Below are 23006 nucleotides of genomic sequence, written 5' to 3' on the forward strand. Positions count from 1 at the left end.
GGCTCAGGTCGGTCACGAGCTGCTTGACGCATTCAAATCATTCTTCCTTGGTCATTCAGTGTAAAACATTAGACAAAAAACATTTAGTATTTGTGAAAATTGCATTTGATTATATTCAACAGGATTTTACAACCATCTTCTATGGTAGATTGTATTTAGTGCAAATGACATAAACACATCAGAACAAACATGTAATACAATAAAGTTCTAATTGTTTTCAGAATTACTTTGACTCTGACTGTTTGGCCTTTTAAATGTTATTCATGAAATGAAAAAACTACTAATTGCTTTGCATTCTGTTTAGAATACAGAGAGATATCTGCTCCAGAGCACGTGGCAACCTCAAAGCACGACTTGTCTCCAAATCTTTCAGCGCTGGGGTACCGACCCGTTGAGGTGCATGTGAAGGAGCCAAAGCGCATCACCTTGTCGAGAACATCTTGGCTAAAGTAGCTGTCGACTCCAAGGGAACTTGACCTTTTAACTCGGGTTCTGCAGAGCTCTGTAATGAAAGTATGACTCTAATATACTCTTAGCTACAAATGGCAGCACAAAACAGTCACACCAAAGCGGGGCCACTATCCAGTTTTTACACTACCTTTGGAAATCCTGTGCAGACTCCACATGTCATTAACACTGCAGCCCAGACTGCCATCATCAGTCAGATTAGTGACCTGCACACGAACCTACATCCTTCAGTACCCACATTTTGGGCATTTTCTAGGCCTACGTTATGTTTTCATTTTATCGTATTTTTTCATTATTAACTTTGAATGGATTGAAACAAAGTGGACTCCAAATATTGTTTTTAAATGTAGTTTAAACGCTGGGGTAGAAATTAAGATTAGTTTTTTTTACCACAGTTTGATTCTCACATGTAGCTCTACATGACTGACTTTACGATATCTGTTAAACTGAACTCCGCTTTTACTTTCACCAGCTGTGGAGCATTGCACATTCACACCCACTCACATTAGCATATAAATACAGGCAACAAATAGGTTCAGCAGTTTACACGATACTATCTGAGTGTAAACAGGTAATACTGACAAAGGAAGACTGAAGAGGTGCCACGTTTGAACAAGGCTGAGCTGCTCGAGGGTAAGAATGCATGAACAATACTTAACTACTTTATTGTGTGTAGTTGATTGGTAGTATGTTTAAAAAAATGTACAAATATGTTTTTTTACTTAATAGTAGTATTGTAAAATTGCTGTCTTTTAGATTTGCTCAAAACATTTTACAAGGGGTTGAAACTTTAAAAGTGGATATTATGATGTTTAATAAATGATGTCTTATGAATGTTTTTTAAACTTTTTTAAAGTAGTTTTCTTTTCCTTCTTTCCCTCCTCACTTTCATACTGTGTTCCTCCCTCAGGTGGTTTCACTGCCAGTAAAAAAAAAAAAAAACCTTGAGGAGTCACTGCATACAGTGGAGATTTCATCCTACTATTGCTCAGTCTGTATTTGTTTTAAGCAAAGGCGTAAAGTAAAGAAAAAAGCTAGAGGGAGGAGTCGGTACGATTGAGAAGGTTCTGAGAAAGCACAATTCAGATTTCCTCCTCTCCAGCTACGTCGGCCATCATGACAGCCTTATTCATGATGGCCCTGGTGGTCTCCCTGCCAGGCCTCGTTTATAGCTTCAATCCACTTATCTCCTTTGATGGAAAGTCCACCACTCACCGTGACATCACGCGGCGAGCCGTCCTCAGAAAGACGGCCGAGGTCTGCCGAGATATTGCTGCCTCGAAAGGGCGGGAATTCCTCTTGACCGTGAGTCGGAGAGCCAATAGAAGTCCTGTTGTGCATTCAAATGTCCAGATGATGTATTACACGTTTTATTCTTTTCTATTAGATGATACATGTGTTTTATAAAGTGCACTCAGTCGTGCTTTTCACTCCAGATCGATGACAGCGTGTCGTTTCTCGAGGTGCAAAGGGCCTGTTCCCCGACGGGCTCTTCCACTTCCCTCCAGTCGACTGTCATATTCGTAACTTCCATCCTCAATATGATCTTGAGCAACGCAATAGTGGACGTTGCTTTTGCGCTGAGTGAGAAGCACCATTTTGATGATGAGAGCTTCCGTGGAGGACGTGATGTCATAGCAACAGGTGCGCACCGAACATCGCTTTCTCACTCGAGACTTCCATGAAACAAATGTGAAAGTAGCTTCTTAGGTCCATTCGTCAGCTAACGCTCCCTGTTTTCCATTGTGCTGCTGAGGCGTGGCTGCTGTGAAGGCTAGTGTGAAGCTGGAGAACTTTGTCGCAGGGAGGTCGACTCTTGGAAGGGTCTTGCACACCCTTCAAGTGAGATTTAAGATAATTCTTTTGTTGTGTTCCGTTTTAGGTGATAAACTTGATCAAGCCATCAGGCAATAGTGATGTGGTGAGTGACGTTTCTGATTCTGTATGTTAAGGACTTCTACAGTCACAGTAACTGGGTGGAGCTGGGGAACATGGCCCCTTACAGCCCTCTGATCACACCAGACCAACCGCTCCAGAACCTGGCAGGTAGGAAAGGCGGCTTAATATAACTGAGGGTCAACAACCGCGGCGCACAAAAATGTTGCCTGGTTACTGTTTGATGAACACATTACATCAGCTGTCGAAACAAATCAAACCCAGATTTAACCGAATTCTGTTCAATTAAACACAAACGTCTTCAATAAAGTCGACTATTGTAGAACAGAACAGATTTGAATACAATCATTACAATAAATAGGCGTATTTATCTAAAGTAACAAAGGGATATATTTGTTAAACTGTTTTGAATATGTTTTAATGAGTATAAGCGGCTTTTTTTTCCCCTTGCATTGTCTGCAGATCTTAGTACACCAACATGTAGAAACTGTAGCGGTGGGAGCTGTGCGACGAACCTGCTGCCGCAGGGGCTTCTCACCTCGGGGTACTTCAGCCTCTTCAGCCCAGACAAACCTGCAGGTGGTTTGAAGCAACAATCCATTTTTTCCTTTCTGTCCCACTGGAACTGTATATGTATATGGAGAGAGTTATGAACGCAACGTAACAAACATATTGTCTCTGTTGGAAGGTAAATGCAGCCATGGTGGAAGATTAGACCAGACGAGCACACATGACCCAGTGGGAGGCATTAATAAGGATACCGTCGAGTCCAGTCATGGCTCACTTCACCAGAAAGCTGCTGATCTGGCTGTGGGTGCCACTCTGGAGCTACTGGAGGACATCAGACTAGCCGTTGGAGACAAGGACTTCCTGCAGTATGGGCCAATCACACCAATCAGACATTTAGAGATCTACACAACGGCAAAATCAATATCCGGCCGCTGAAGGAGGAGGGGGCCGTAACATCAAATTAAAGCAGGAATCATGATTAGTCTCTGTTGTTTTCCCACAGATTGATGGGCCTCTCCCAGGCGCCCGTGCTGTGTTTTGTCATTGACACAACAGGCAGTATGAGCGATGACATAGCAACGGTCAAGAGCTTTTCCTTCAACATCATTGACAGTAAGAGGGGAACCCCGCAAGAGCCCGCTGCCTACATACTGGTACCCTTCAACGACCCAGGTACAGACATCTGGAATCCATTAGAGATGTGGGATGTTTAAGTAGAACTTATTAGCTCCTACTACTCCTAAATAAAGTAAGGATGATGCTTTACTGAGATCAAGAAAAAGTGACGTAAAACTGATCATTATCTTAAATGCTGTTGTAAACGTTGCGTGTGTGCTTCAGCAAGGGTCAAAATGAATTGTGTAGGTAAGTGAGGGACAGAAAGTAGATGACATTAATCTCGTCTATATCCAGATTTTGGACCTCTGTTCATGACAACCAATGCAGACGTCATCAAAGACAGAATAAACAGGCTGACTGCGATTGGAGGAGGAGACACCCCAGAGTTGTCCTTGTCTGGACTGCAGGTGTTGCCTAGCCTTACTTGGAATGCGAGATAAACCTAATGTTACTATTCATTTAAATCAACTTTTTCATGTTGTTTCAAGTTTTTGGTGAATCAATAAAGTATTTTTTTTTAAAACATTTTAAAAAATGATCTTTTTTCCGGGGCAGCTTGCTCTGACTGCTGCTCCCCCCTCCTCTGAGATCTTTCTCTTCACTGACGCTCCAGCTAAAGATGCTTACCTAAAAAACACCATCCTGGCCCTTATACAGAGCTCCAAGTCTATGGTAAGAGGTTACCTTTTTACCATTGCTGCTTACTATGATTACATGATTAAAAATTGATTAATATTATGCACACAGTTTTGGCCTAAAAGTATTTTTTTCTTTATCCATCCATTTTTTTAGGTCACTTTCTTCATGACAAATGTGTTTGCTCGGCGCCGCAGAAGTTCTCAGGGTGTGGTTTCACGTGCAATGAGCCGAAGTGATGACCAGCTGTACAGTGACTTAGCCCAAGCCTCTGGAGGTCAGGCCATTCAGGTCCGCAAGGCGGACCTCTCTTTTGCTACTCAGGTGATACAGGATTCATTAGCCACTGCTGTGGTAAGTAATTAGACAAGGAAGTCACACCCGATTAAGACGCTACTAAACAGTGCATAAAACCGCTGTTTACATCACTTCTTCTTCCAGGTGACAGTTTTTCAGGTAGTGAGAAATCCAGGACGGCCTGATCGTTTCACGTTCACTGTTGATGGATCACTAAGGAACGTGACTGCCTACATCACAGGAACATCCTCCCTCACTTTTGATCTAACCAGCTCAACAGGTTATGTGATTGCTATTGTGCTTCAAATGACATCTGGTTTTAGTTGTTTCATTTCCCTTTAACTCCTTCCCACGACTGTCATAAGAAAATGTTGAGATTTTGCAGGTAGACTAAAGTGTTATGGGTTTTTTTCTGCTCTAGGTGTTACTCAGAGTTCCAGTCAGTCCAGTGGTCCTCTGGGGTCTTTCTCCACAGTAGGAAACCTGCACCGTTTAATCATCAACACTGACAATCAAACCGGATTATGGGAGATGAGAGTTAACTCAACGGACCCCTACTCTGTCAAGGTCACAGGTCAGCAGCAGGATGGTGATGACTTTTTATCCTGTGAGAGAATCTTTGTCTACAGCAGTGATTGTATTACTTGTGATGTCTATATGTTCATCAGGTCAAAGCACTTTGAACTTCATTTTCAACCTTGTGGAAGCTGATGAGGGAGGCCGAGGGGACTTCAGTGTGAAGGAGGGACGTCCTCCTTCAGGTCAGAACATATTTATAATTATTCTCATTAGTTTTAGACTTTGAACTGTCTGCGTGGGTTTGTGTCTGTATGCGGGTTTGTGTGTGTATTTATACGTATATCACTTAGTTGGGTACCAACACTGTTTAGTCAATAATCTAGCAGTCACACTAATCTGGTTTTCCTTTCTCTCTTGCCTTAACCCTTTAGGTGGCAATGCCAGTCTCTTGATCTCTGTGACAGAAAGTGACACAGTAAAGGTCACAGAGGTCACCATGTTGGACAGCTCAGGGACAACAGAAGTCAACGGATCACTGCAGGCATGTCGCATATTCACTTGATGAACTTAAAAGGAGCGATACAGAGTAGTTTATGAGTCTATACTTGCTTTGGAGTATTTGTAGTTACTTTCTGGTAGCTGATCCTCACCTCATCTTGAATACTAGTCGCCCCGACTGTTGCCACTGTCTAACTTACAAGCCTGCAATAGACAGACTTCCTCTGGAGTCCAGATATTCAACTTAGCAGAAGTTAGTAGTCATTGTGACCATGTCATGCTCTTACGTTCTCTATGTGTCCTACACAGTCTGTGGGAAAGGGTACCTTCCTGGTCACATTCAGTGGAATCCCGGCAGGTGACTTCGTGGTTCTCCTGAGAGGAGAGGACAACAGCTCCACGTCCAGGTCAACACAGAGAAGCTTCCAGAGACAAGCCTCAACACAGATCTCCACATCCAGCATCTCCGTTAATGTAAGCTCAATCACATTCTCATGTTTTGACAAAAGTGTCTTCCTTGTTGTGGCGCTAAAGGAAAAAGTCACCTTAGTTAATAGTCCTCATCCTCATGGGACCTAAAATGTCCTTATGATACGGGTTGCTCATCCATCCAATACTTAGGAAATAGAAAAATCTTGGAATTTTCAGATGAATTTGACCTAACACAGGTTTTTGCAATTATGTAATGACTCAAGTTTCTTTGGGCCTGCTATCATGTCTCTATCCTCATTATAACAAGGTCCAACATAGAAGTAGGAAATCACAAGCACCGTCTCCTTTTTGCTTCTTTCCTCTCAAGGCTACCATAATACAGACGAACAGCACATACGGTCATTCCATACATCAGAACACTATGTGCATAACTGCTTTCACCCCTCCCTCTTTCTGCTTTTCTCCATCACTTCAGGCTCAAGCCAACACCACCAACATCGAACCAGGCTCCACCATCTCAGTCCCTTTCACAGTTGCCACAACGGTCAACGGAGTTGTTAATGATTCTGCAACCGAGACTTTCACAGTTCGCACGAACAATGACCGCGGTTATTCTTTAACTGCACCCAGCGAGGTTACCACAGCAGCGGGCGTAGCCAACGGCACCGTCACCTTAACAGCACCAGCCAGTGCTGCGTCAGGAACAGAGGTGACCCTTACCATCGAGGCAGAAAACACAGCTGCCAGCGACATCAACTACGCCGTCCTCAGGTTGTTTGTTGTTGCCAGGGTAAGAGGAGGCGAGCAGTACGGGTAACATTTTCCAACATAAGCATATCACAGGGTAAAACACCTGTATTGAGTAATGGTCAAATGCAAAATACATTCATGTGTTTCAACCAATTGGTCAAAGGGTTGTTGAAATGACTCAGTTTCTTTTCCAGGTTCATTTTGGTACAAAGACATGACACTCTCGTCTATTTTGTTTCTCCAGGTGACAGATATTTCCCGCCCAGTGTGCCAGGTAGTCAGTTCCACCGATTGTCCCTCCTCCCCAGCGCTCTGTACCACCTCCCAATGGGAATTCGTTGCTAATCTCACCGATGGCATCAACGGTACTGGCATTGAGAGCTTGACCGTCCGCCAAGGCAACGGTACCCTCAATACCAGCACCGCGGCTGGGGTGGCTGGGGAGAACATTACAGTGGCTTCCTACAGCGCCTCCTGCTGTTCACAGAATGTAGTGCTGGCTGCTGTGGACAGGGTGGGTAATGTGGGGACATGTGTGGGACAGGCGAGAGAATCTACCACGAATGTGTCCACTGCTGCCCCCGTGAATACAACTGCCCCCGTGAATACAACTGCCCCCGTGTCCACTGCTGCCCCCGTGAATACAACTGCACTTAACACAACATCCGCTGGAAGGCACACAGAGAGCTTATCGTACTTCATCTATTTGGGTGTTGCTTTTTCTGTCCTTTGGAAGTAAATAAGATACATGGAAATTACACGGTAAATGTGCAGAATAAGCACAGGAATTCATTATTTTAAGCTTTTTCAGATATTATTTTCCAAAGCTTGAGTAAAATGGTGATGGGCATATTTCTTTGAAAAAAAAAATGTGTTTCTTGACATAACTTGAATAAGAAATATATTTTTATATCAAAATAAAATCAATAAGTTAAATCAATTGAAGTTACTGAAAGAATCAATGTTCCTTATGGTGTGTGTGATGCTAATGTAAAAAATACCCGATTCTGCTCTAATAATGGCTGCTAGATTCTCAATTGGCTAAACATGTGTTTTGGGGGTTTCCGGAGTTAATCATTTATTAAATATGGGTGTCAAATTGGAGAAATACTGTTGAATGGTTTTGAGAGATATTTGTAATCAATAAACTTCGCTACAAAGGCCTTCGTCTGACTTTCAAAAAAAAGTTACTTGAACACACTTGCTCATTTCGTGCCTCCTCCTGAGGGTCCATTCGTTTGACTGTTTGCGCCAGTTCACTTTTAAATTTACCCAAATATCTACTGATAAAAATGTTATAATACAGTCACATGACGATTTTAAACCAATGTTGTGTTTCGTAAGAGTACGCGGTGACTCCAAAGTGCGCTGATGTGAGTCTCTTGGTCACGACTCTGCATGAAGGATGAGCGGCTTTGAAGATGGACGAAACAATTAACAGTTTTGTAATAGCTAGTCAAGTTTATTTTTCTGTTTCTGAGAAAGTAAACAATTACAATAAAGAACAAAATCAACCTCAAATAGAAGTAAAAATAAAACAAACACAATAGATAGAGTGGAAGAAGTGACTTCCCGAACACAAATGGCCCATTTAGGACCAGTTTAGAATCAAAGTAGAAAGCTGCAAAAGAAAAAACGCCACCTGATCTACAACACCGAGTGAAACACACTGGGCTGTTACTGGTTTCAGTCACAGCAGTGGAGCAGACTCATTGACACTGGTTGGTCAGACAAGTCCCAGTTATCAGGGGAACAGAAAAACCGCCTGGACGAAGGCAAAATCTGCAACAAAGGGATGGAAGAGGGAGCAAAAAACTTGGTCCTTAAATCTAAAGAAATGATTTCAAACAATACAGCAACCACAGATTTAAAGTACAGCAGGTTTACTACAACAAAACAAAACGGGTCGATCACCTCTGCAAGAAATGAGAAAGCAGCTACGCCACCGAAAAAATAAAAAAAAGCTTCATTCAGTTTTACGTGTACAAATCATTTTGCCACCAAAAAGCAACTGGACCATTAAAAGTGCACCACTGAGGATTCCTGATACTCTATGAAGAATGAATGAATGAGGTGATATTCAGTATTATCAATAGATGACTTCATACATTTAATCAAACTTTGAAGACGTGATCCTTACCAACACTTAAGACTATCCTTCTCTATTTGAACTCTTTGAGCACATCAGCAATGCAACTTGAACGTTTCAGGGTAGGAAACCGTATCAGTCATTAATAGTATTTACAATACCCAATGTTACTCTTTTAAACAGAGCAGAGCTTAATGTTACATAATTAGATATTATGTGCATTATTATTACTACTAGTCAATGTTCCATCAAACATGCCCCTCGATATCTGCACAAGCTGTCCTGAACAAGAGAGATGGCCAATGCCAGAGATGTACGATTTATAAATTATTCAATATAGGAGCCACTAACTAAGGCAATTGAGAATCTGTGCATATTAACATTTTTCATGGCAAGACCATTAACGACTTTCTTCTGGAACCTCTTAAAAGTCATTATGCTGAATAACAGATTTGAACAACACATTTCTTCACTGCCAAATAAGGTATCAATGAATTGCCACTGAATGTCAAGCTGCAACTTGTTTATGCACCGGGGAGCAAAAAATGTTGTAATGGAAGAGATGGCAAAAACCGCAAAGGTTAACCCTGATAGTTTGATTTTTATTATTTTCTAGTTACGCCAATGAATGGAGCTAATGCTATTTTTCAATAATTGGTTAAATGAAACATTTGAGATAGAAAACAGGCAAACTAAAGCAATGAAATGTTGTTCTTCTGTCAATACGTTTTTGGTTTACTCACTTGTAGGAGATGATAAAATATTTGCATGCTGAGGCACTGCGTTAAAAAGAGTTTTAGGCCTATATTCTCTGGGCATGCCAACGTTTCACTCAGAAAACGCCCTTTTCTATTGTACAAAATCAGTATACAGCTTACAAAGTTCTCACTCCGCTCCACACAGTTGCCTCACCAAATGCACTGTACCAATCCATTCACTTACAGTATATACTTCACATAATGTGAGCATTCCATGCAGCATATAAAACCCATTAAGTAATAGCATTGCGGGGGGGGGGGGGGGGGGGGGTCTAAGTACAAGTTGCTGTTTAAGGGTTTCCCTCTTTTCCAAATAAAGGTTCACGCCCACAAAAGCCCAAGCTTTGCAGCTGACAAAGCACATTCTCAAGTCAGCTTGATGCATGTGCTCCTCTCCTTAAATCATGCTTGGGGTTGTCATTATCTCCATGTGCATAAAGATCAGAAAATATATTTTTTTAAACTACGCAAATGGCCTTGTTCCTCTACCTGTGACAATAATTGGATTTGATCAAATTGTCAACACTTTCCTTCTGAGTTGTTGTACTGACCTCTCAGTCCACTTGAATAGGATCCATGCAAGAAAACGCCTCACATTCTACCTTAGAGTCAATAAACCACCATTGTCATGCTAGATGCAGATAGATAACAGCTTTAAGTAAAACATGACTGCAGTTATGCAAATGATCCAAGGTCTCTGATGTGTAAACATTCCAAGGGTTAAGTAGACTGCTACAGTACATACACTGGTTGCTGTTGTGCAACATCCGTGGAGGTATAAAATGTGGCTGTTTGGCAATAAGCAGAGAGAGAAAGTTCTAGCAATATCCCTGCCTTTAGAGTCTGGGAGACCTGAGGTGTAAACTCTGACCGTACTGAACTTGCATCTGTTGTATAATTGGAGTTTAGGAATGAAAAGATGAGCGCAATCTGATCCACAGACCTATTCAGCAGGAAAGCGTTTACTAAGGGCTTCTGTTCAGAAGGTACTTGGACGTCCATCTGTGTTTTACACTCACGTATTCGTTTCTACTGTGCTGCTTCTGTTTGTGTCATTGATTTGTAATTTAATAAATGTCAGGCATTCATTCGCAAACATTGTCAAAACGTATGAACACCACTGGCTCTGTGGTGCTAAGGCAACTACTTAGCTCAACAACCTGAAAGCAATCGGCTTGTCTGATTGAAGAAAACGTAAGGAAACACTCAAAACTATTTATTCATATGGTGCTCAACAAAAAAAAATGACTAAAGATGCACTTTGTTTCCTTTAGATGTCACAAGTAGTTGTTAAAAGACGAGACGTGTGGCTGGACCGACCGGCCAACCGCAGCGAGGTCGCCACGCCTGCAAGCGGCCCGCAAGCGGCCTGGAGGGCATCAGTGACCCCCGATGTAGAGGTCAACGGTGAGCGTGAAATCATTAGATACGACTAGATAACGTTTGGAGGTTAGGCTAGTCTCGTTGGGCTACCGAGACAATGGGGCTTGGGGAATAAGTAAAGCACGGGGGGGGGGTGAGGGAGGACATCCCCGAGGTCCCTGCTAGTCCGTCTCAGCAACATCCTTGTCGGCGGCGGGTGGGGTGGGTGATTGGAGGTGGTTTGAAATGGGTACTGGGCTCGTGGCAGAGCCTTGGGGATCGCCGCTTGTGGCAGGGTCAGGAAGGGTGAGGGCCTCCGGGGCGGACTTCTTGCGGGGTCGGTCCTTGGAGACAGAGAGGGACTCGGGCGCATCCGTGCACATCGGGGTGGTGGGCGCGCTGGCAGGACCGGTGAGGGAACAGGAGGACAGCGGCGTCTCGCTGATGGAGATCGACGGAGGAAAAATCCCTATCTTCTGGTTGGTGGCCTCCTGGATGGTGCGCTCAAACTCTCTCACCTCATCCATTGTCATGTCTGGAATGGAAAAAGATCAATGGAGACCGAATGAGAGGAAGAACTGTCAATGAACGCACCAAAAGGCCGACACTGCAGCTAGTCATCAAAATCACTGTCAGAACAATGCTTTAAAAAAAAAAAAAAAAATCCCCATATGCAAAAACAAATATAATTTTGTGTTATGTGAATTACCAACATGGTCATGTGTTGATTTGCATCGTTTCCTCAACACGTTTTTTGAAAGAATCCAATGATTGCACCCTTCGAACGCTTCATGTATGCCTCGTTTGAGGGAGCGGATGAGTGGAGGTCTGGGGACATTTGTCCGACGAGTCAGGAATGAGACAGAGCTTGGGGGCAATGGAGGAAGAAGAAGAAGAATATAAAACCACACATACGCTTGCTTTGTCAGGGATCTCTGTGTCATCCAGTGAAGGTGGTTTTGGGGTGGAAGGCTGTGGCTGCTCATTGCATACTTTAATGTTGGTTTTCTCATACATTTGTTTCTCGTAATTCCGCACGTCATCCAATGTCATATCTGAAAGAAGGGGGAGGGGTGGATTGGATATAGCTCTTCTATAATTGGGCTCCAGTTGACAAACGAGGAAGGGAAGGAGAGGAGAGGAGGGCAGAGGCCCGTTCTATGGGTCAGTGAAGCAGGTTTACCGGCTGATTCCAGCTGTTATAAGTGAAAGCTTCAGGAGGTAAAGGGGTAGCTTCTCATCACCCAGAGAGTTTAAAGGAGACAGAACAAAATCAGAGCCACGCAAGGAAAGGGAGAAAAAAGGAAAGGAAGGTCAAGGACGTTGTCACCGAATAAAAACAATATTTAAAAAAAGGACAAGCTACACCCAAAGAGGAGGTTGAATGACTGGATGCATAAGTATGCCAAACCTATTCTCAGAGAAAAATCATTCAATAGGTGAAAGAATTTCGGGAAGTATTTCACGCATCCAGGCTGGTGTGGAGTTGTGGTATGAAGGTTAGTGCTTATAGAGTATTATAGGCTTGTTATCTTCTCCACGTTGGTTGCACAGAAGGCAGCAGGCATGTTTGTCAAATACTGATTGAATTATTAAAACATTATTACAGTAGGTTAGTAAAGAGACACCAGACGAGGATCCATGCTGTAGGACAGTTAGATGCCTACTAGTTAATAAACAGGTATAATGCAACTGAATTAATCATGAGTTTTAACTAATGTGAGAAAATAGTTGAGAAAAAACAATGAAATGTGCCAATAGCTGTAAATGAACTGCAGAACACATGAATGACTGTGAAGAGATGATAGACCCACCAATCCACTCATCCACCCAAGCAAATGCCTGTCTGTGTCCCAGCAGCAACACATCCCGAACCACCTGTAAAACAACGTTAACAACATTTGATATCACGCAGTATCATTTTTGGAAAATTAATGTACAAATACTTTGGGGACGTAGACCTAAGGAGTAGTAACTTAAGACTTAAAACCACGACACCATAGGGAACCCCTCACCTTGTGTACAAACTGCTCCACACGGGTCTGCAAACCCCACACCTCAAACTTGACGGTGACCAGTTTGTATGAGCACATGATGGGATCCTGGGTGTCTCTCCAGCCCTCCTGAAGAATCCCCCGCGATGTCTTATCGGACTTGAAATAGCGCAAGTCCTGCATGTGGTACAAAGGAACACACAGGTATTTTCTGCACACATTGGTGTTCAAAGGAGAGCCTTAAATGAACTCGCATGACTTCAAAAAGTTAGATACAGAAAACCATTTGATTAAGTTTACAACATCACAGACTGAGATCAGCCTCAACTCCCATCATTCATTAAGGTCTACACACACACACACACACACACACACACACACACGCGCGCGCCTCCACAAGCTCACCTCAGACTCCTTGTAGTAGCGCTCGGGGATCTCATCGTAGGCGATGTCGACGAAGCACACCTCCCTCTCCTGCTCCTTCAGCTCGTCGTCAAAGATCTGAAAGCAGAACAGATGGGTTTACAAACACTAGGATACTTACAAGAAAAACGAGAATCCACCCTCCAAATAGGTGTTTTTTAATGTTAGATTATCATGCGGGTGGCTGACACACGTTGTACTTTCTTATTTAACCACTAGGTGGTGCTCAGTGCCCATGTCTTAAAGTTGTGCCTGAGCCAAATGACAGTGCTGATTGCAATTGCTGCATCATATGTTGATATGAAGACATTATACAATGTTTTTAAAAATTAAATCCATTCATGGTCATGAAGACATTTTTTATTTACTACACCCACACAATTACATATAATTTCAACTGATTCAAAAAGTAAGGTAAAGAGAAAACTGCTTCAGATTTCTATTGCTACAGTAACTGTTAATGTCGGGATCATCACTATAAAATCCCAATAATCAGTTTTACATCTGAATGATAGTTTTCCATTTTAAATAAAACCATTTAATTTAAACATCTTCGCTCAAACAGCTTCCATTTTTACTATTGAGTAGATCAGTCTGTAAATTCCTTCACATCTTCCTTGAGACTTTCCCGGTGCACTCCTTCCCCTCCCTTGCCTCTCTCCTACTTCCTTCCCAGGGTGCATCCTGTCATTTAGAGTTCATACGAGCACAATAAGGGTTATGTGTCAGCATGGATGAGTGCAGCCAAGCCACAGGAATAGCAGCTGGATGAGCCAGGAGAGGGAGAGAGGAAGAGGTGGATGGCAGGACAAATGGAAACAATAAAAAAAAGGACAAATGTGGTGTCTTGGTTTGATTGGCAATCAGCAACATGCAAGTTCGGATGGGACATTTGTTACGTGTATGTGTAAAATACTCAGGTTTACTACTTCAATCAAAAAAAAAAAATTGAACGGGCCGCAATACAAAAGCCTCAAAGGGATAATCCAAATTTAACAGACTAATCTCACGCAGGGCATTCCAAAGAGATTATCATTAACTGAATGAAATGGGGTAGAGAATTTTTTTCACCACCCTCCATGACTGGATGTTGGAACAGGAGGGATTCAGCATATTACCCGTTACATGCCGAGAATGCAGTCATTTATTTCAATGAATCAAACTACTGCAGTGCCGATTGGAACTTGAGCTTATTGCTAGTCCTCCAGTACATACAAGCAACCTCACAATGCACACCGCGGCCCCTCAAGCAAACACCAAGCAAGGGTTGAGTGTGAAGTCGATTGGATGTACAGTGATTGAGAAAAATCAAAAGGACAGACAGACTCCTTCCATTTCGGTTAGAAATGAATGTGCAAAGCCACATAAAGTGTGAATGTGACCAACATAAAAAAAAAAACAAGAACAAAAAAAAGTGTTGTCATTCTGGCCGCTGTGTGGTTCAGTCCTTTGAGAGATTACAAGAGACCACGGGCCTCAGGACACATGCTAAGGCTTAACGCGTGTGGGTCTGCGTAACATGTACAGTGACGGTAGCCTCCGTTCAAACGGGGCACGATGTCCACTCGCACACCCACTCGTTTCCTGTCCACATCAACGATCCCCCTCCTCACTTGCCCTACTCCTTCCTTTTCACGCCTCCATCTTTGAATGCTTTCCACTCGGCAAATCCTCGCTGTTCCAGATGTTCTTTAAGACGCTCCCCAAGTGCACAGCTGTACAGAGTAATCACATGACCCAGAGAGAACTCTATCCAAAACGCAGACATATTCTTTCAGCGGTGTCATTGAATCATTCAGTGTGCGTGAAGACGGTAGACGGTGCCCTTTCATCTTCAGCTCTATTAGGCACATTTCTCAAACTTTCAGGCATCTCAAGTGCCACTGCCGTAGGCCACTCCCGTTGGATTTCATCTTTAAAAAGCCTTTGATTTCTCGCCTTGTCAAACCAAAAAAAAGCATCAATCTAAAACGTCACTATCCAAGTGTGATGTTTGGTGACAGTCTGTCCATTTCTATCTCCCTCGGTCCTTTGTGAGTGGTGCACAGTGGAAAAGAACTTTCAGTGAAATTGGGAGCAATTCCTCCTTATATTTTATTTATATCAAGAAATTTGTTTGTTGCACACTACACTGCGCTGTTGTTCTTCCTCAATGTCCAGGCAATGACAGCCTTTCATTTGATGACTGATGCTCCTATAAACTAGAGTGGAGGAAAATAATCGAGAGAAGGAAAGTGAGGAGGCTAACGGCACAAATTGAATTAGCTGTCCAACAAGTGGAGCAGTTCTTGGCAGACTCTCATGGACCGTTATATGGTTGGAATTATGGTACAACACAATTGCCAGTGAGGCTCTGTGAGTTGCCAAATTTGCCCAAATGGTTTCAGTCATGCAGCCTTTGCAGAGAAGAGCAGCAGATGTGTATTAAGCGGAGAGAGTTACATTGATTCGGCCTGAGGGCCACAAGCTTACAGCAAGGACATCATTGTAGATAAAGAGTGCAGCGTCAAGTGTACTCTGTATAAACTATATACAGGTGTTTTAATGAGAAACCAGAACACACAGAACTCCTACTGTTCTCATCTGACACACACACACTAGACTCACATTGTCGTTGCTTCCTTTGTTGTCCTCATATTTTGTCTCTATGTGGATGGAGAACTTGGGCAAGAATGAGCACTGTGGATAAAAGCACAGATGTTAAACCCCAAAATAAAATCATAGGCCCCATTGTTGCTTTGATCATACCTTTTAAATCATTTGAAGGGTCGATATGAAGTGGTGAACATGGACAGTGTAGCAAGTTTTGATTCATGCATAAACCTGTTAAAATGGCCCACTCAGTAATATGCTCTCCTGTAACTTCCTTCAAAAGCAAACTTTTAAACCACTTCTGCAGTAGTGACACTGACTGCTAAAGCAGCTGTTGGAACTTTCTGTCTCTTTCAAATGTTCCTCCTCACTGCATTGTGCAAAACAAAAGAAATAAAGGCCGCTTTAGCATTCTTTGTCAATTTATATTTTCCTGTCAAAATCAAACAAAAGGCCTGACAAGCAAAGACTTTTGTAAATCTTTTGGCTCACAGCTAATCTCTGCCTTGGTGTAGCTAGACTGACTCATGCCTGGACATAAAACGCACCCTGGACATGAAACGCCCCCACACATTAACGGAGACAATGTCAAGGACTCTGTCGCATCAACGTTGTTGTCCTTCCTCTCGCGTCTTTGCCCCCTAAAGTGTCGTGACTCACGCTGTTGACATGCGTCACTTAAAGCTAAGCCTCATTGTATGCCTGTGGGACTTGAAAAATGTCAGTTTATTCTGCCAGCGTGTCATGTGATCGAGGAGTTAATTGCACGTCACATCAATAGCTCCGCCCATTAGCTCTGTACGTGTTGGACAAGATGCAGGCTAACCTGAAACACCCAACATCCCCTTGTTAAAAGAATTCTGCAAGATAGTGGGCCGTCAGTAGAGAGCGACACACATAACTGTCGTAGAGTTCATCACAAATGCCTGTGTATGCAGATGTTTAGATGTTCATATTGTCTTTAGTCTGAAGGAACTGACTGCTTCTGATTGAGGACAAGTTTGTGAGATGTCTATTTCCTATAGTTAAAACCCTAAAATCTAGCTGTAAAAAGCTAAAAAAAAGACCTCAGCAACAACAAGCCGGATGAAAGACCTATTTGGTCCTTACTAATTGATGTTTTTGAATTGGGACGTCATACAGCGACAACCAAACTAATCAGTCTCTTTTTTTCATTTGGATTATATTTTATGGACTGCAACTTCCCTGTTATAATTAAATCAATGTTAATTAATATTGCAATAAACTGGGCAAACACATCCATGGCACTAAACTTAGCTACTAAATCCTGTGTAAATGTCTTTAAATTTTCACAAAGTAGAAAAAAAAAAATCTTCCATTAGAAGAAACTATACTGATGGCTTCTGACCAAGAACATATGCAGCAGTGACATTTTGCTTTTCCTCTTTGCTGTTTTCATCCACACACTGTTGCCAGTGGTGCAACGTAACTCATTCTTAAAAGACACACAGGGTTACACACAGGATACTTACTGTATATTCTATGGAGCGGAGTGACACAGCCATCAGGGGTCAGGGAAGAGACAGAACAGTTAGTAAGGTGACCCCGTTACATTGTCAACAGCATAATGAGAGAGGGCAATGACGTGAGGAAAAAAAAAAAAAAAAAAACACATATGGAAGACTTACGGAGGCTGAAAAGTGGCCTTCAACCTTTTCTTATTCGCTCTAACCAAAACCAAAGTTCCCCTTCATCTGTACTCCTCAGCATGCAACATTTCTCCCTAATTATCCGGATCATTAACGCATCACAGAAATCTGTGCTGAGCACTGCTGCCACGATCATTGCACTCAGACTACCGGTCGCTTGGCGTGTCGGGGGGGGAGGGGGGGGGGGGATTTACGAAGCAACGCTGATGCTGCACTCGGCGCGGTGAAAAAGCATTTGCTTCCCGTCAGCTGCGGCAATTCTATGTGCATGCGTACTCCCTCCCACCGCAAAGGTGCAGCTCACCAGGGTTCAGAGCATCAGCATGACGGCCCCTTCAGAATCTACAGGTCTAGAGCCACCGTCTTAAGGCAATACGATCAGCGTTTTAGAGTTTCGGGTCATACGTCGGGTGTTCAGGGAGGGGTCACTGATATCCAATTTACATCTTGCTTGGAATGCAACCGTGCATTTCCAATGTCGCTGCATGCGGCCCAAGGATGCATGGCGATAGAATAATATTTCGGTTTCTCACAGAAACCAGATGTGGCTGAAAAGTGAGGATCAGAGTTTGCAGAATTCTAAACTACATTCTAAAGTTACTTTGGTAGAAAAGCTCTTTCCTCTCGTGCTGAAATATGCAGTGGAGATTAGCAGCTTTGGATGGTGTGCTAGAAATGACTCTTTAATGCGTCTTAATAACTCATGCTCTTTTCCCACGCAAGTCCAACTCCATTTAAGAATTCTGTAAAAGTGATTAGTACAAAGAGTGGACACATGGTTTTGGCAAAAAACTTTTGGCTTTCTGAAAACCAAGGAGGAGGTATTGTGCATTTTTCCTAACTACTGAACTACTTGTCGGCTACACAATAGACAATAAGAAAAAGAAAAATGTAAAATTACCAGAGTCTGAGAAATACATTTACTACGTATGCTCACCTGTTTTGGTGTACGGGTAGTAGTTCCACGCTTTCTCTGTCACGTAGAAGATTTTGGGAACCACTGCTTGAGCCCAGGTGGGTAATTTACTGCAGAGACACACGAGACCGACACACTGATGAGGAGGAGGAGGAGGAGGAGGAGGAGGAGGAGGAGCGCCATGTGGCGGCGAATCATAGGGGTGAGGGAGTACGGGGGCCGAAATTGCTTCCGCTGTCGCTGCAATCGCGCAAAACGTGTTCCACTTGTGAAAGGAAAATCTGTTCACAGTGTAAAAATAGAGACCGAGGGCTGGTGTGAAAAGAACGCTTTGATTCAGAGGAATGTGCTACTGGAGACCAAACCCATATTGCTCAAAATAATTGCTTTTAGGGCCTTTTGAACCTACTTGGAATCTAAAGCTCAGCCAACCATACGGTGTGTGCGCATGTGTGTAATGGAGAGGGGGGGGGGGGGCTGTATTGGACCATTCCTTGGCTGGATACCAACTTCCTGGAGTGTCCTTTGGATGAGACTACAGGCTGTATTGTGTCAGTGTTGTTGGCTGATTTAGTTTCCTTTGGAAAGAGCCCGGCCTTTGTTTTTGGTCTTTATGTTAAATTAACTAGCTGCATGCTGGCTTTTACATATTTTCCATGCCGACATGACCGATGTATTAATCCTCTCGGCATGAAGGCCAAACAAGCTAAATCCGCAAAATGTTGAACTATTCTCTTTAATTAGACTTTTGGCACCCATCTAGGGTGTGTTCATAGTAGACGATGGCGTGCATCATGCTTGACACCCTCGGGTCTTGAGCTGCATTGAGAACTTATTTATGAGACGTGTGACGCGGTGTACATGCGTTATTGTGGCCTGCCCATCATCGGTGCTCCCTTTGGCGGGTTAAACAATTTCTTTGAGGACCAAGAAGACTCCTACGGCATCATGGCGGCTGGGAATATATACCGCCATCAATGGCCGCCCCCGATGAAAAAGACTGACACCATCTGTTGATTTCTCCCATTCCATCCCCATTCTTTAAAAAAGGATCTCTGCCAACAGCTAATTGGAAGGGGGGGGGGCGGCGCTGCCGTGCGTGCACGAGTGGTGGGAGGCTGCGTTTTCATGCCAATGTTTTTTTCTTTAGTTGAACACATCCAACGGAGAGACAACACTTCAACCCTAAAATCAAGCCTCCTGATTCCTAATTGCAGATTACTGACAGAACAAGCTGTGAATCGATGCTCAAGTCGGATGGGAAGAGGCCAAATAGTGAAGCACGGCGCAAGGCAGATTGTGAGGGCAAATAGGGCGATTAAAGCATGACAAAATGAGTCCAGATGGACTTCTCTGATGGGGAATAAGTCAGATGGGGTGGGGGGGGGGAATCCAATCTCATCATTAGGCATTTACTTCTGGTCTGTGGGAACTTTTGATTCGTAGCACAGGCTGTCTGGGACCGTTCAGTCATCTACTAGTCAGTATCAACAGCAGAATGCAAAGCAACGATGGATTGGGGTAGAAATGAAACGCTCCACTGACCTGTTGAGGTAGACCCGTTTCTCCGTGAACTGTCCTTGGCCGTGAGCCGGGTCGTCAAACGGTTCGTTCTGGACAACCTCCACTCCTTCCCCTCGATCGCTCTGCTCGTGGCTGTGTTTGCTGATCATGTACAGCTGCCCAACCCGATACTGCAGGATAAAAAGGATGCAAACATTGATGATGATAAATGGGCTCGCAGTCCGAAAGCATTTAAGTGAAACTTGTGTGTCACGTCGAATTAAATCCAAAAATATTACGAAACTCATTTTCATGTTTTTGAGAACCTCACTATTTGAGGATACAAATAATTCCGTCAATCATGAGGTAAACCGTACTAATCTGCAATTTAAAAAGCCAATGACCGGATGAGTTTGACTATGAATTGTCTTTTTTTGGCCCACAGTCAACCCTCATTCTTTATTTACTGGTTTATATTCCAGACTTAAAAAGGGAAAAAAAGGTCAGGTCAGAAAACAAAAAAGTAATTTGTCAGTAATTAACTTTTGCACCAATAATGCTTCTTCAATGAGAGGCCAGACTTCCTGTTTGCATGACGTGTTCAGTAAATTAACTGCTCTGACCACGCAATAAACAGCTGAGCTACCCTTCATCACCATCACTTTATTCAAGCCCTAAACACTGGGTTGACTAGCACTGCTTTCTGCTTTTGATCTTTAAACTTGTAAATCCACAGCTTCTGTTCCTGACAATAGACCAAGAAACGCAGAAGGGAAGGATGTGGAAACGTTAAGGATTTCAAAGAGAAAAGGCTGCCTACTGAGGAGCATCAAAAGGGGGGCAGCATTAGTGGTTTTAATGAGAAGAGTCAGCCCCAGCTTTATTAAATGTAATAGGTAGGCAAATAAAGAAATGAAAAAGTCAAAGATAAAAGCTACTTTCCAAATAAAACAAAGCAAGAACAATGCAAGAAGAAATTAAATAAATTATGACAATTCAGTGGATGAATAAGTGTCAGTGGTGCTTTTTATTCAAAACAACATGCATTCTGCACATGACATAACAAGGCTTCTGCCTTCTAAGCCGCAGCACCTTGGCTTCGTACTGCAGACCCGGTTTCTGAATGGGCAGCAACAGGCCTCAGCGCACAACTCACTGGATCCCTTTACGTATTCGCGCAAGATTGTGCCGTCAAAAAAGGACACTCACACACACACACACAAGAAGGTGGTCTGAAAAACAACATTCCTTGACCAGAAAGCCATCCGCAGCAGCAGGTTGGGACTGGAGACCAACACGCACTGTTGGGCTGACCTTTATCAATGTGAGGAATGTGTTGTAAAAAAAAAAAAAAAGGTTAGAAGGAAGGGGGGTGGGAGGCCAAGCTTTTTCCACTGTGCAGTCTGCTTTGAAGGCGTTTCCTCCTGTGCATTGTTTACACACAGACGACCCACAGTACCAAGGATAAATATCCAAAGTGTTCTTTGGCGCGTTAAATCAACAGTAAATTAACCATCTATTTCCATGGTGATTCGTTTTTTTGCAGAACAAATGGCTGACCCGTCAAATACTTTCTTGAATTCTTAACCTTAAAATGCAATAATTAGCTCTAGCTCCACGATTTATAGATTCAAAGTACTGCAGCGAAAAAAGTTTGAGAAACACTGATGTTATAAAGGTTTCTCAAAACCAGGTTGAGCAACTTTAAGGAGCAAACATCATCCAATAAGGATACTGTATTAAAACCAGTGAGAATGCAGTCTCATCACGAACACAGCCGGCCAGTAATGTGCTCAGTCAATTTCCTTCAGTGTTAAAAAAAGCAAAGTGCAGGAGGGATGTTTTAATAGCTACACCTCGTGTATGCGGAATTAATAAATGAGCACATTAACGGGCAGAGTATCGGCCAGAAGAAATCATGCAAATGGTTCTTTCAACATCTGCTTCTCTAGATTCAGCCTCCGTCAAATAAACAGCAGCCCCGCCATTAATCTACAAGTTGATTTTTTTAGTTGAAATGTCTCAAAAGCAAAAGTTTCTAGTGAAGCGCTGTGGAGAGTGCGAGTCTTGCAGGGAAATTAAAGCAGGAGGAGGATTTTTCAGTGGACAGAGTGAACATGAGGGAGAGGTGCAGACTGACAGCGAGGCATAAAGGGTTGATACACGACTACAGCGGCAGGAAAGTGTGACATCAGTCTAATAAAAAGTCAGTTTGGAGAAGAAATGTCCTTTTCTATTCGTTTAGTCACCCATAAGCTGTAGCTAAATATCAAGGGCGTGCATACATCATCATCTCTCACGGTGGCCGGTGAGATTATTTCAAAAGGGTTTGAGGACACTGATGAACGCGCTCGACGTTAACATTAGGAACGGCTTTCACAACAGCAAATACAAACGGGCTTCACTGCAGACAACAACGCTGAAGTAGCTCCAACGGTCTCTTCATCGATCGCTCGGCTGCACGCAGTCTGCACGCAGCGGCCAGTGCCTCGTCTGCCTTTTCGCTTGCTCTGATGACGCGGCACTCTGGCTTGTAGTTACTCTAGTTTATTGTCGTTGATTAATGAGCGAGTCGTCACCACGGCCCCATGTTACGGGGTCCCGGCCTAAACCTGTGACACCCAAAAAAATCCACTGCCGTCTTATGATCCGTGTGAAATCGCCCAATACAACCGTGTGTCCTGCTCGGGAGTGTGATGACAGACATTTTTAAAACCACCATGTAAAAACAATTAGGCCTTTAGGACTTGAAAGGAATTCACTGGATTTCAGTTTCCTCGACTACATAGACATCTTTTGTGGTTTACATACTAGACTTTCCACGTGGTAGGAGTCCACTTTGCCGTCTCTCCCTGCCTGTTGGTTCACGTGTGGCGTCGTTAGCATTCCAGATGAAGAAAACGACACCGGTTTTAAATAGCGGACGGCTGTCAAACAATAATTTACAATTTGCAGCAAGCGTGACTCTCCAAGAGAAGATACTCCCAGTCTTTTATCTTACATAATATAAAGTCATCCCATTTTTTCCCCACCTTAAGTGTAGCCATCATGTGCTTTGCCAGCGAGGAGCACGTG

General features: G+C 43.2%; 3 protein-coding genes across 3 annotated transcripts in view; 1 reads left to right on the top strand and 2 right to left on the bottom strand.

Annotated features, from left to right (window-relative positions):
* Positions 1-23006, bottom strand: part of tppp2 (tubulin polymerization-promoting protein family member 2) — a 155739-nt gene that overhangs the window by 15985 nt on the left and 116748 nt on the right. The window lies entirely within an intron of this gene.
* vwa10.2 (von Willebrand factor A domain containing 10, tandem duplicate 2) lies at positions 967-7804 on the top strand. Its single transcript, XM_062564240.1, has 18 exons — positions 967-1101; positions 1379-1773; positions 1905-2112; positions 2225-2310; positions 2421-2514; positions 2827-2943; positions 3053-3239; positions 3377-3546; positions 3787-3899; positions 4048-4164; positions 4285-4482; positions 4570-4705; positions 4847-4999; positions 5094-5186; positions 5376-5485; positions 5752-5916; positions 6350-6664; positions 6869-7804. Exons 2-18 carry the CDS (start codon positions 1585-1587, stop codon positions 7361-7363), a joined length of 2946 nt encoding a protein of 981 aa, XP_062420224.1. The 5' UTR covers positions 967-1101; positions 1379-1584; the 3' UTR covers positions 7364-7804.
* The window catches only part of LOC119217506 (cytoplasmic phosphatidylinositol transfer protein 1-like), a 37639-nt gene continuing 22682 nt past the window's right edge, over positions 8050-23006 (bottom strand). The window contains exons 2-9 of the mRNA XM_037471187.2: positions 19974-20122; positions 18450-18538; positions 17336-17343; positions 15858-15929; positions 13233-13328; positions 12849-13004; positions 12648-12711; positions 8050-11368 (exon numbers count right to left, since the gene is read on the bottom strand). Of these exons, the coding sequence (XP_037327084.1) occupies positions 11016-11368; positions 12648-12711; positions 12849-13004; positions 13233-13328; positions 15858-15929; positions 17336-17343; positions 18450-18538; positions 19974-20122 (987 nt within the window). The 3' untranslated portion in view covers positions 8050-11015. The remainder of the gene's footprint in view (positions 11369-12647; positions 12712-12848; positions 13005-13232; positions 13329-15857; positions 15930-17335; positions 17344-18449; positions 18539-19973; positions 20123-23006) is intronic.

Source organism: Pungitius pungitius, chromosome 9 (assembly GCF_949316345.1).
Source record: "Pungitius pungitius chromosome 9, fPunPun2.1, whole genome shotgun sequence".
NCBI lineage: Eukaryota > Metazoa > Chordata > Actinopteri > Perciformes > Gasterosteidae > Pungitius > Pungitius pungitius.

Coding starts and splice junctions, on each gene's coding strand:
- vwa10.2 (XM_062564240.1), top strand. CDS start 1,585: ATGACAGCCTTATTCATGATGGCCCTGGTGGTCTCCCTGCCAGGCCTC. Junction 5,486..5,751: donor AAGTCAACGGATCACTGCAG/GCATGTCGCATA, acceptor TGTCCTACACAG/TCTGTGGGAAAGGGTACCTT. Junction 6,665..6,868: donor GGTTGTTTGTTGTTGCCAGG/GTAAGAGGAGGC, acceptor TTGTTTCTCCAG/GTGACAGATATTTCCCGCCC.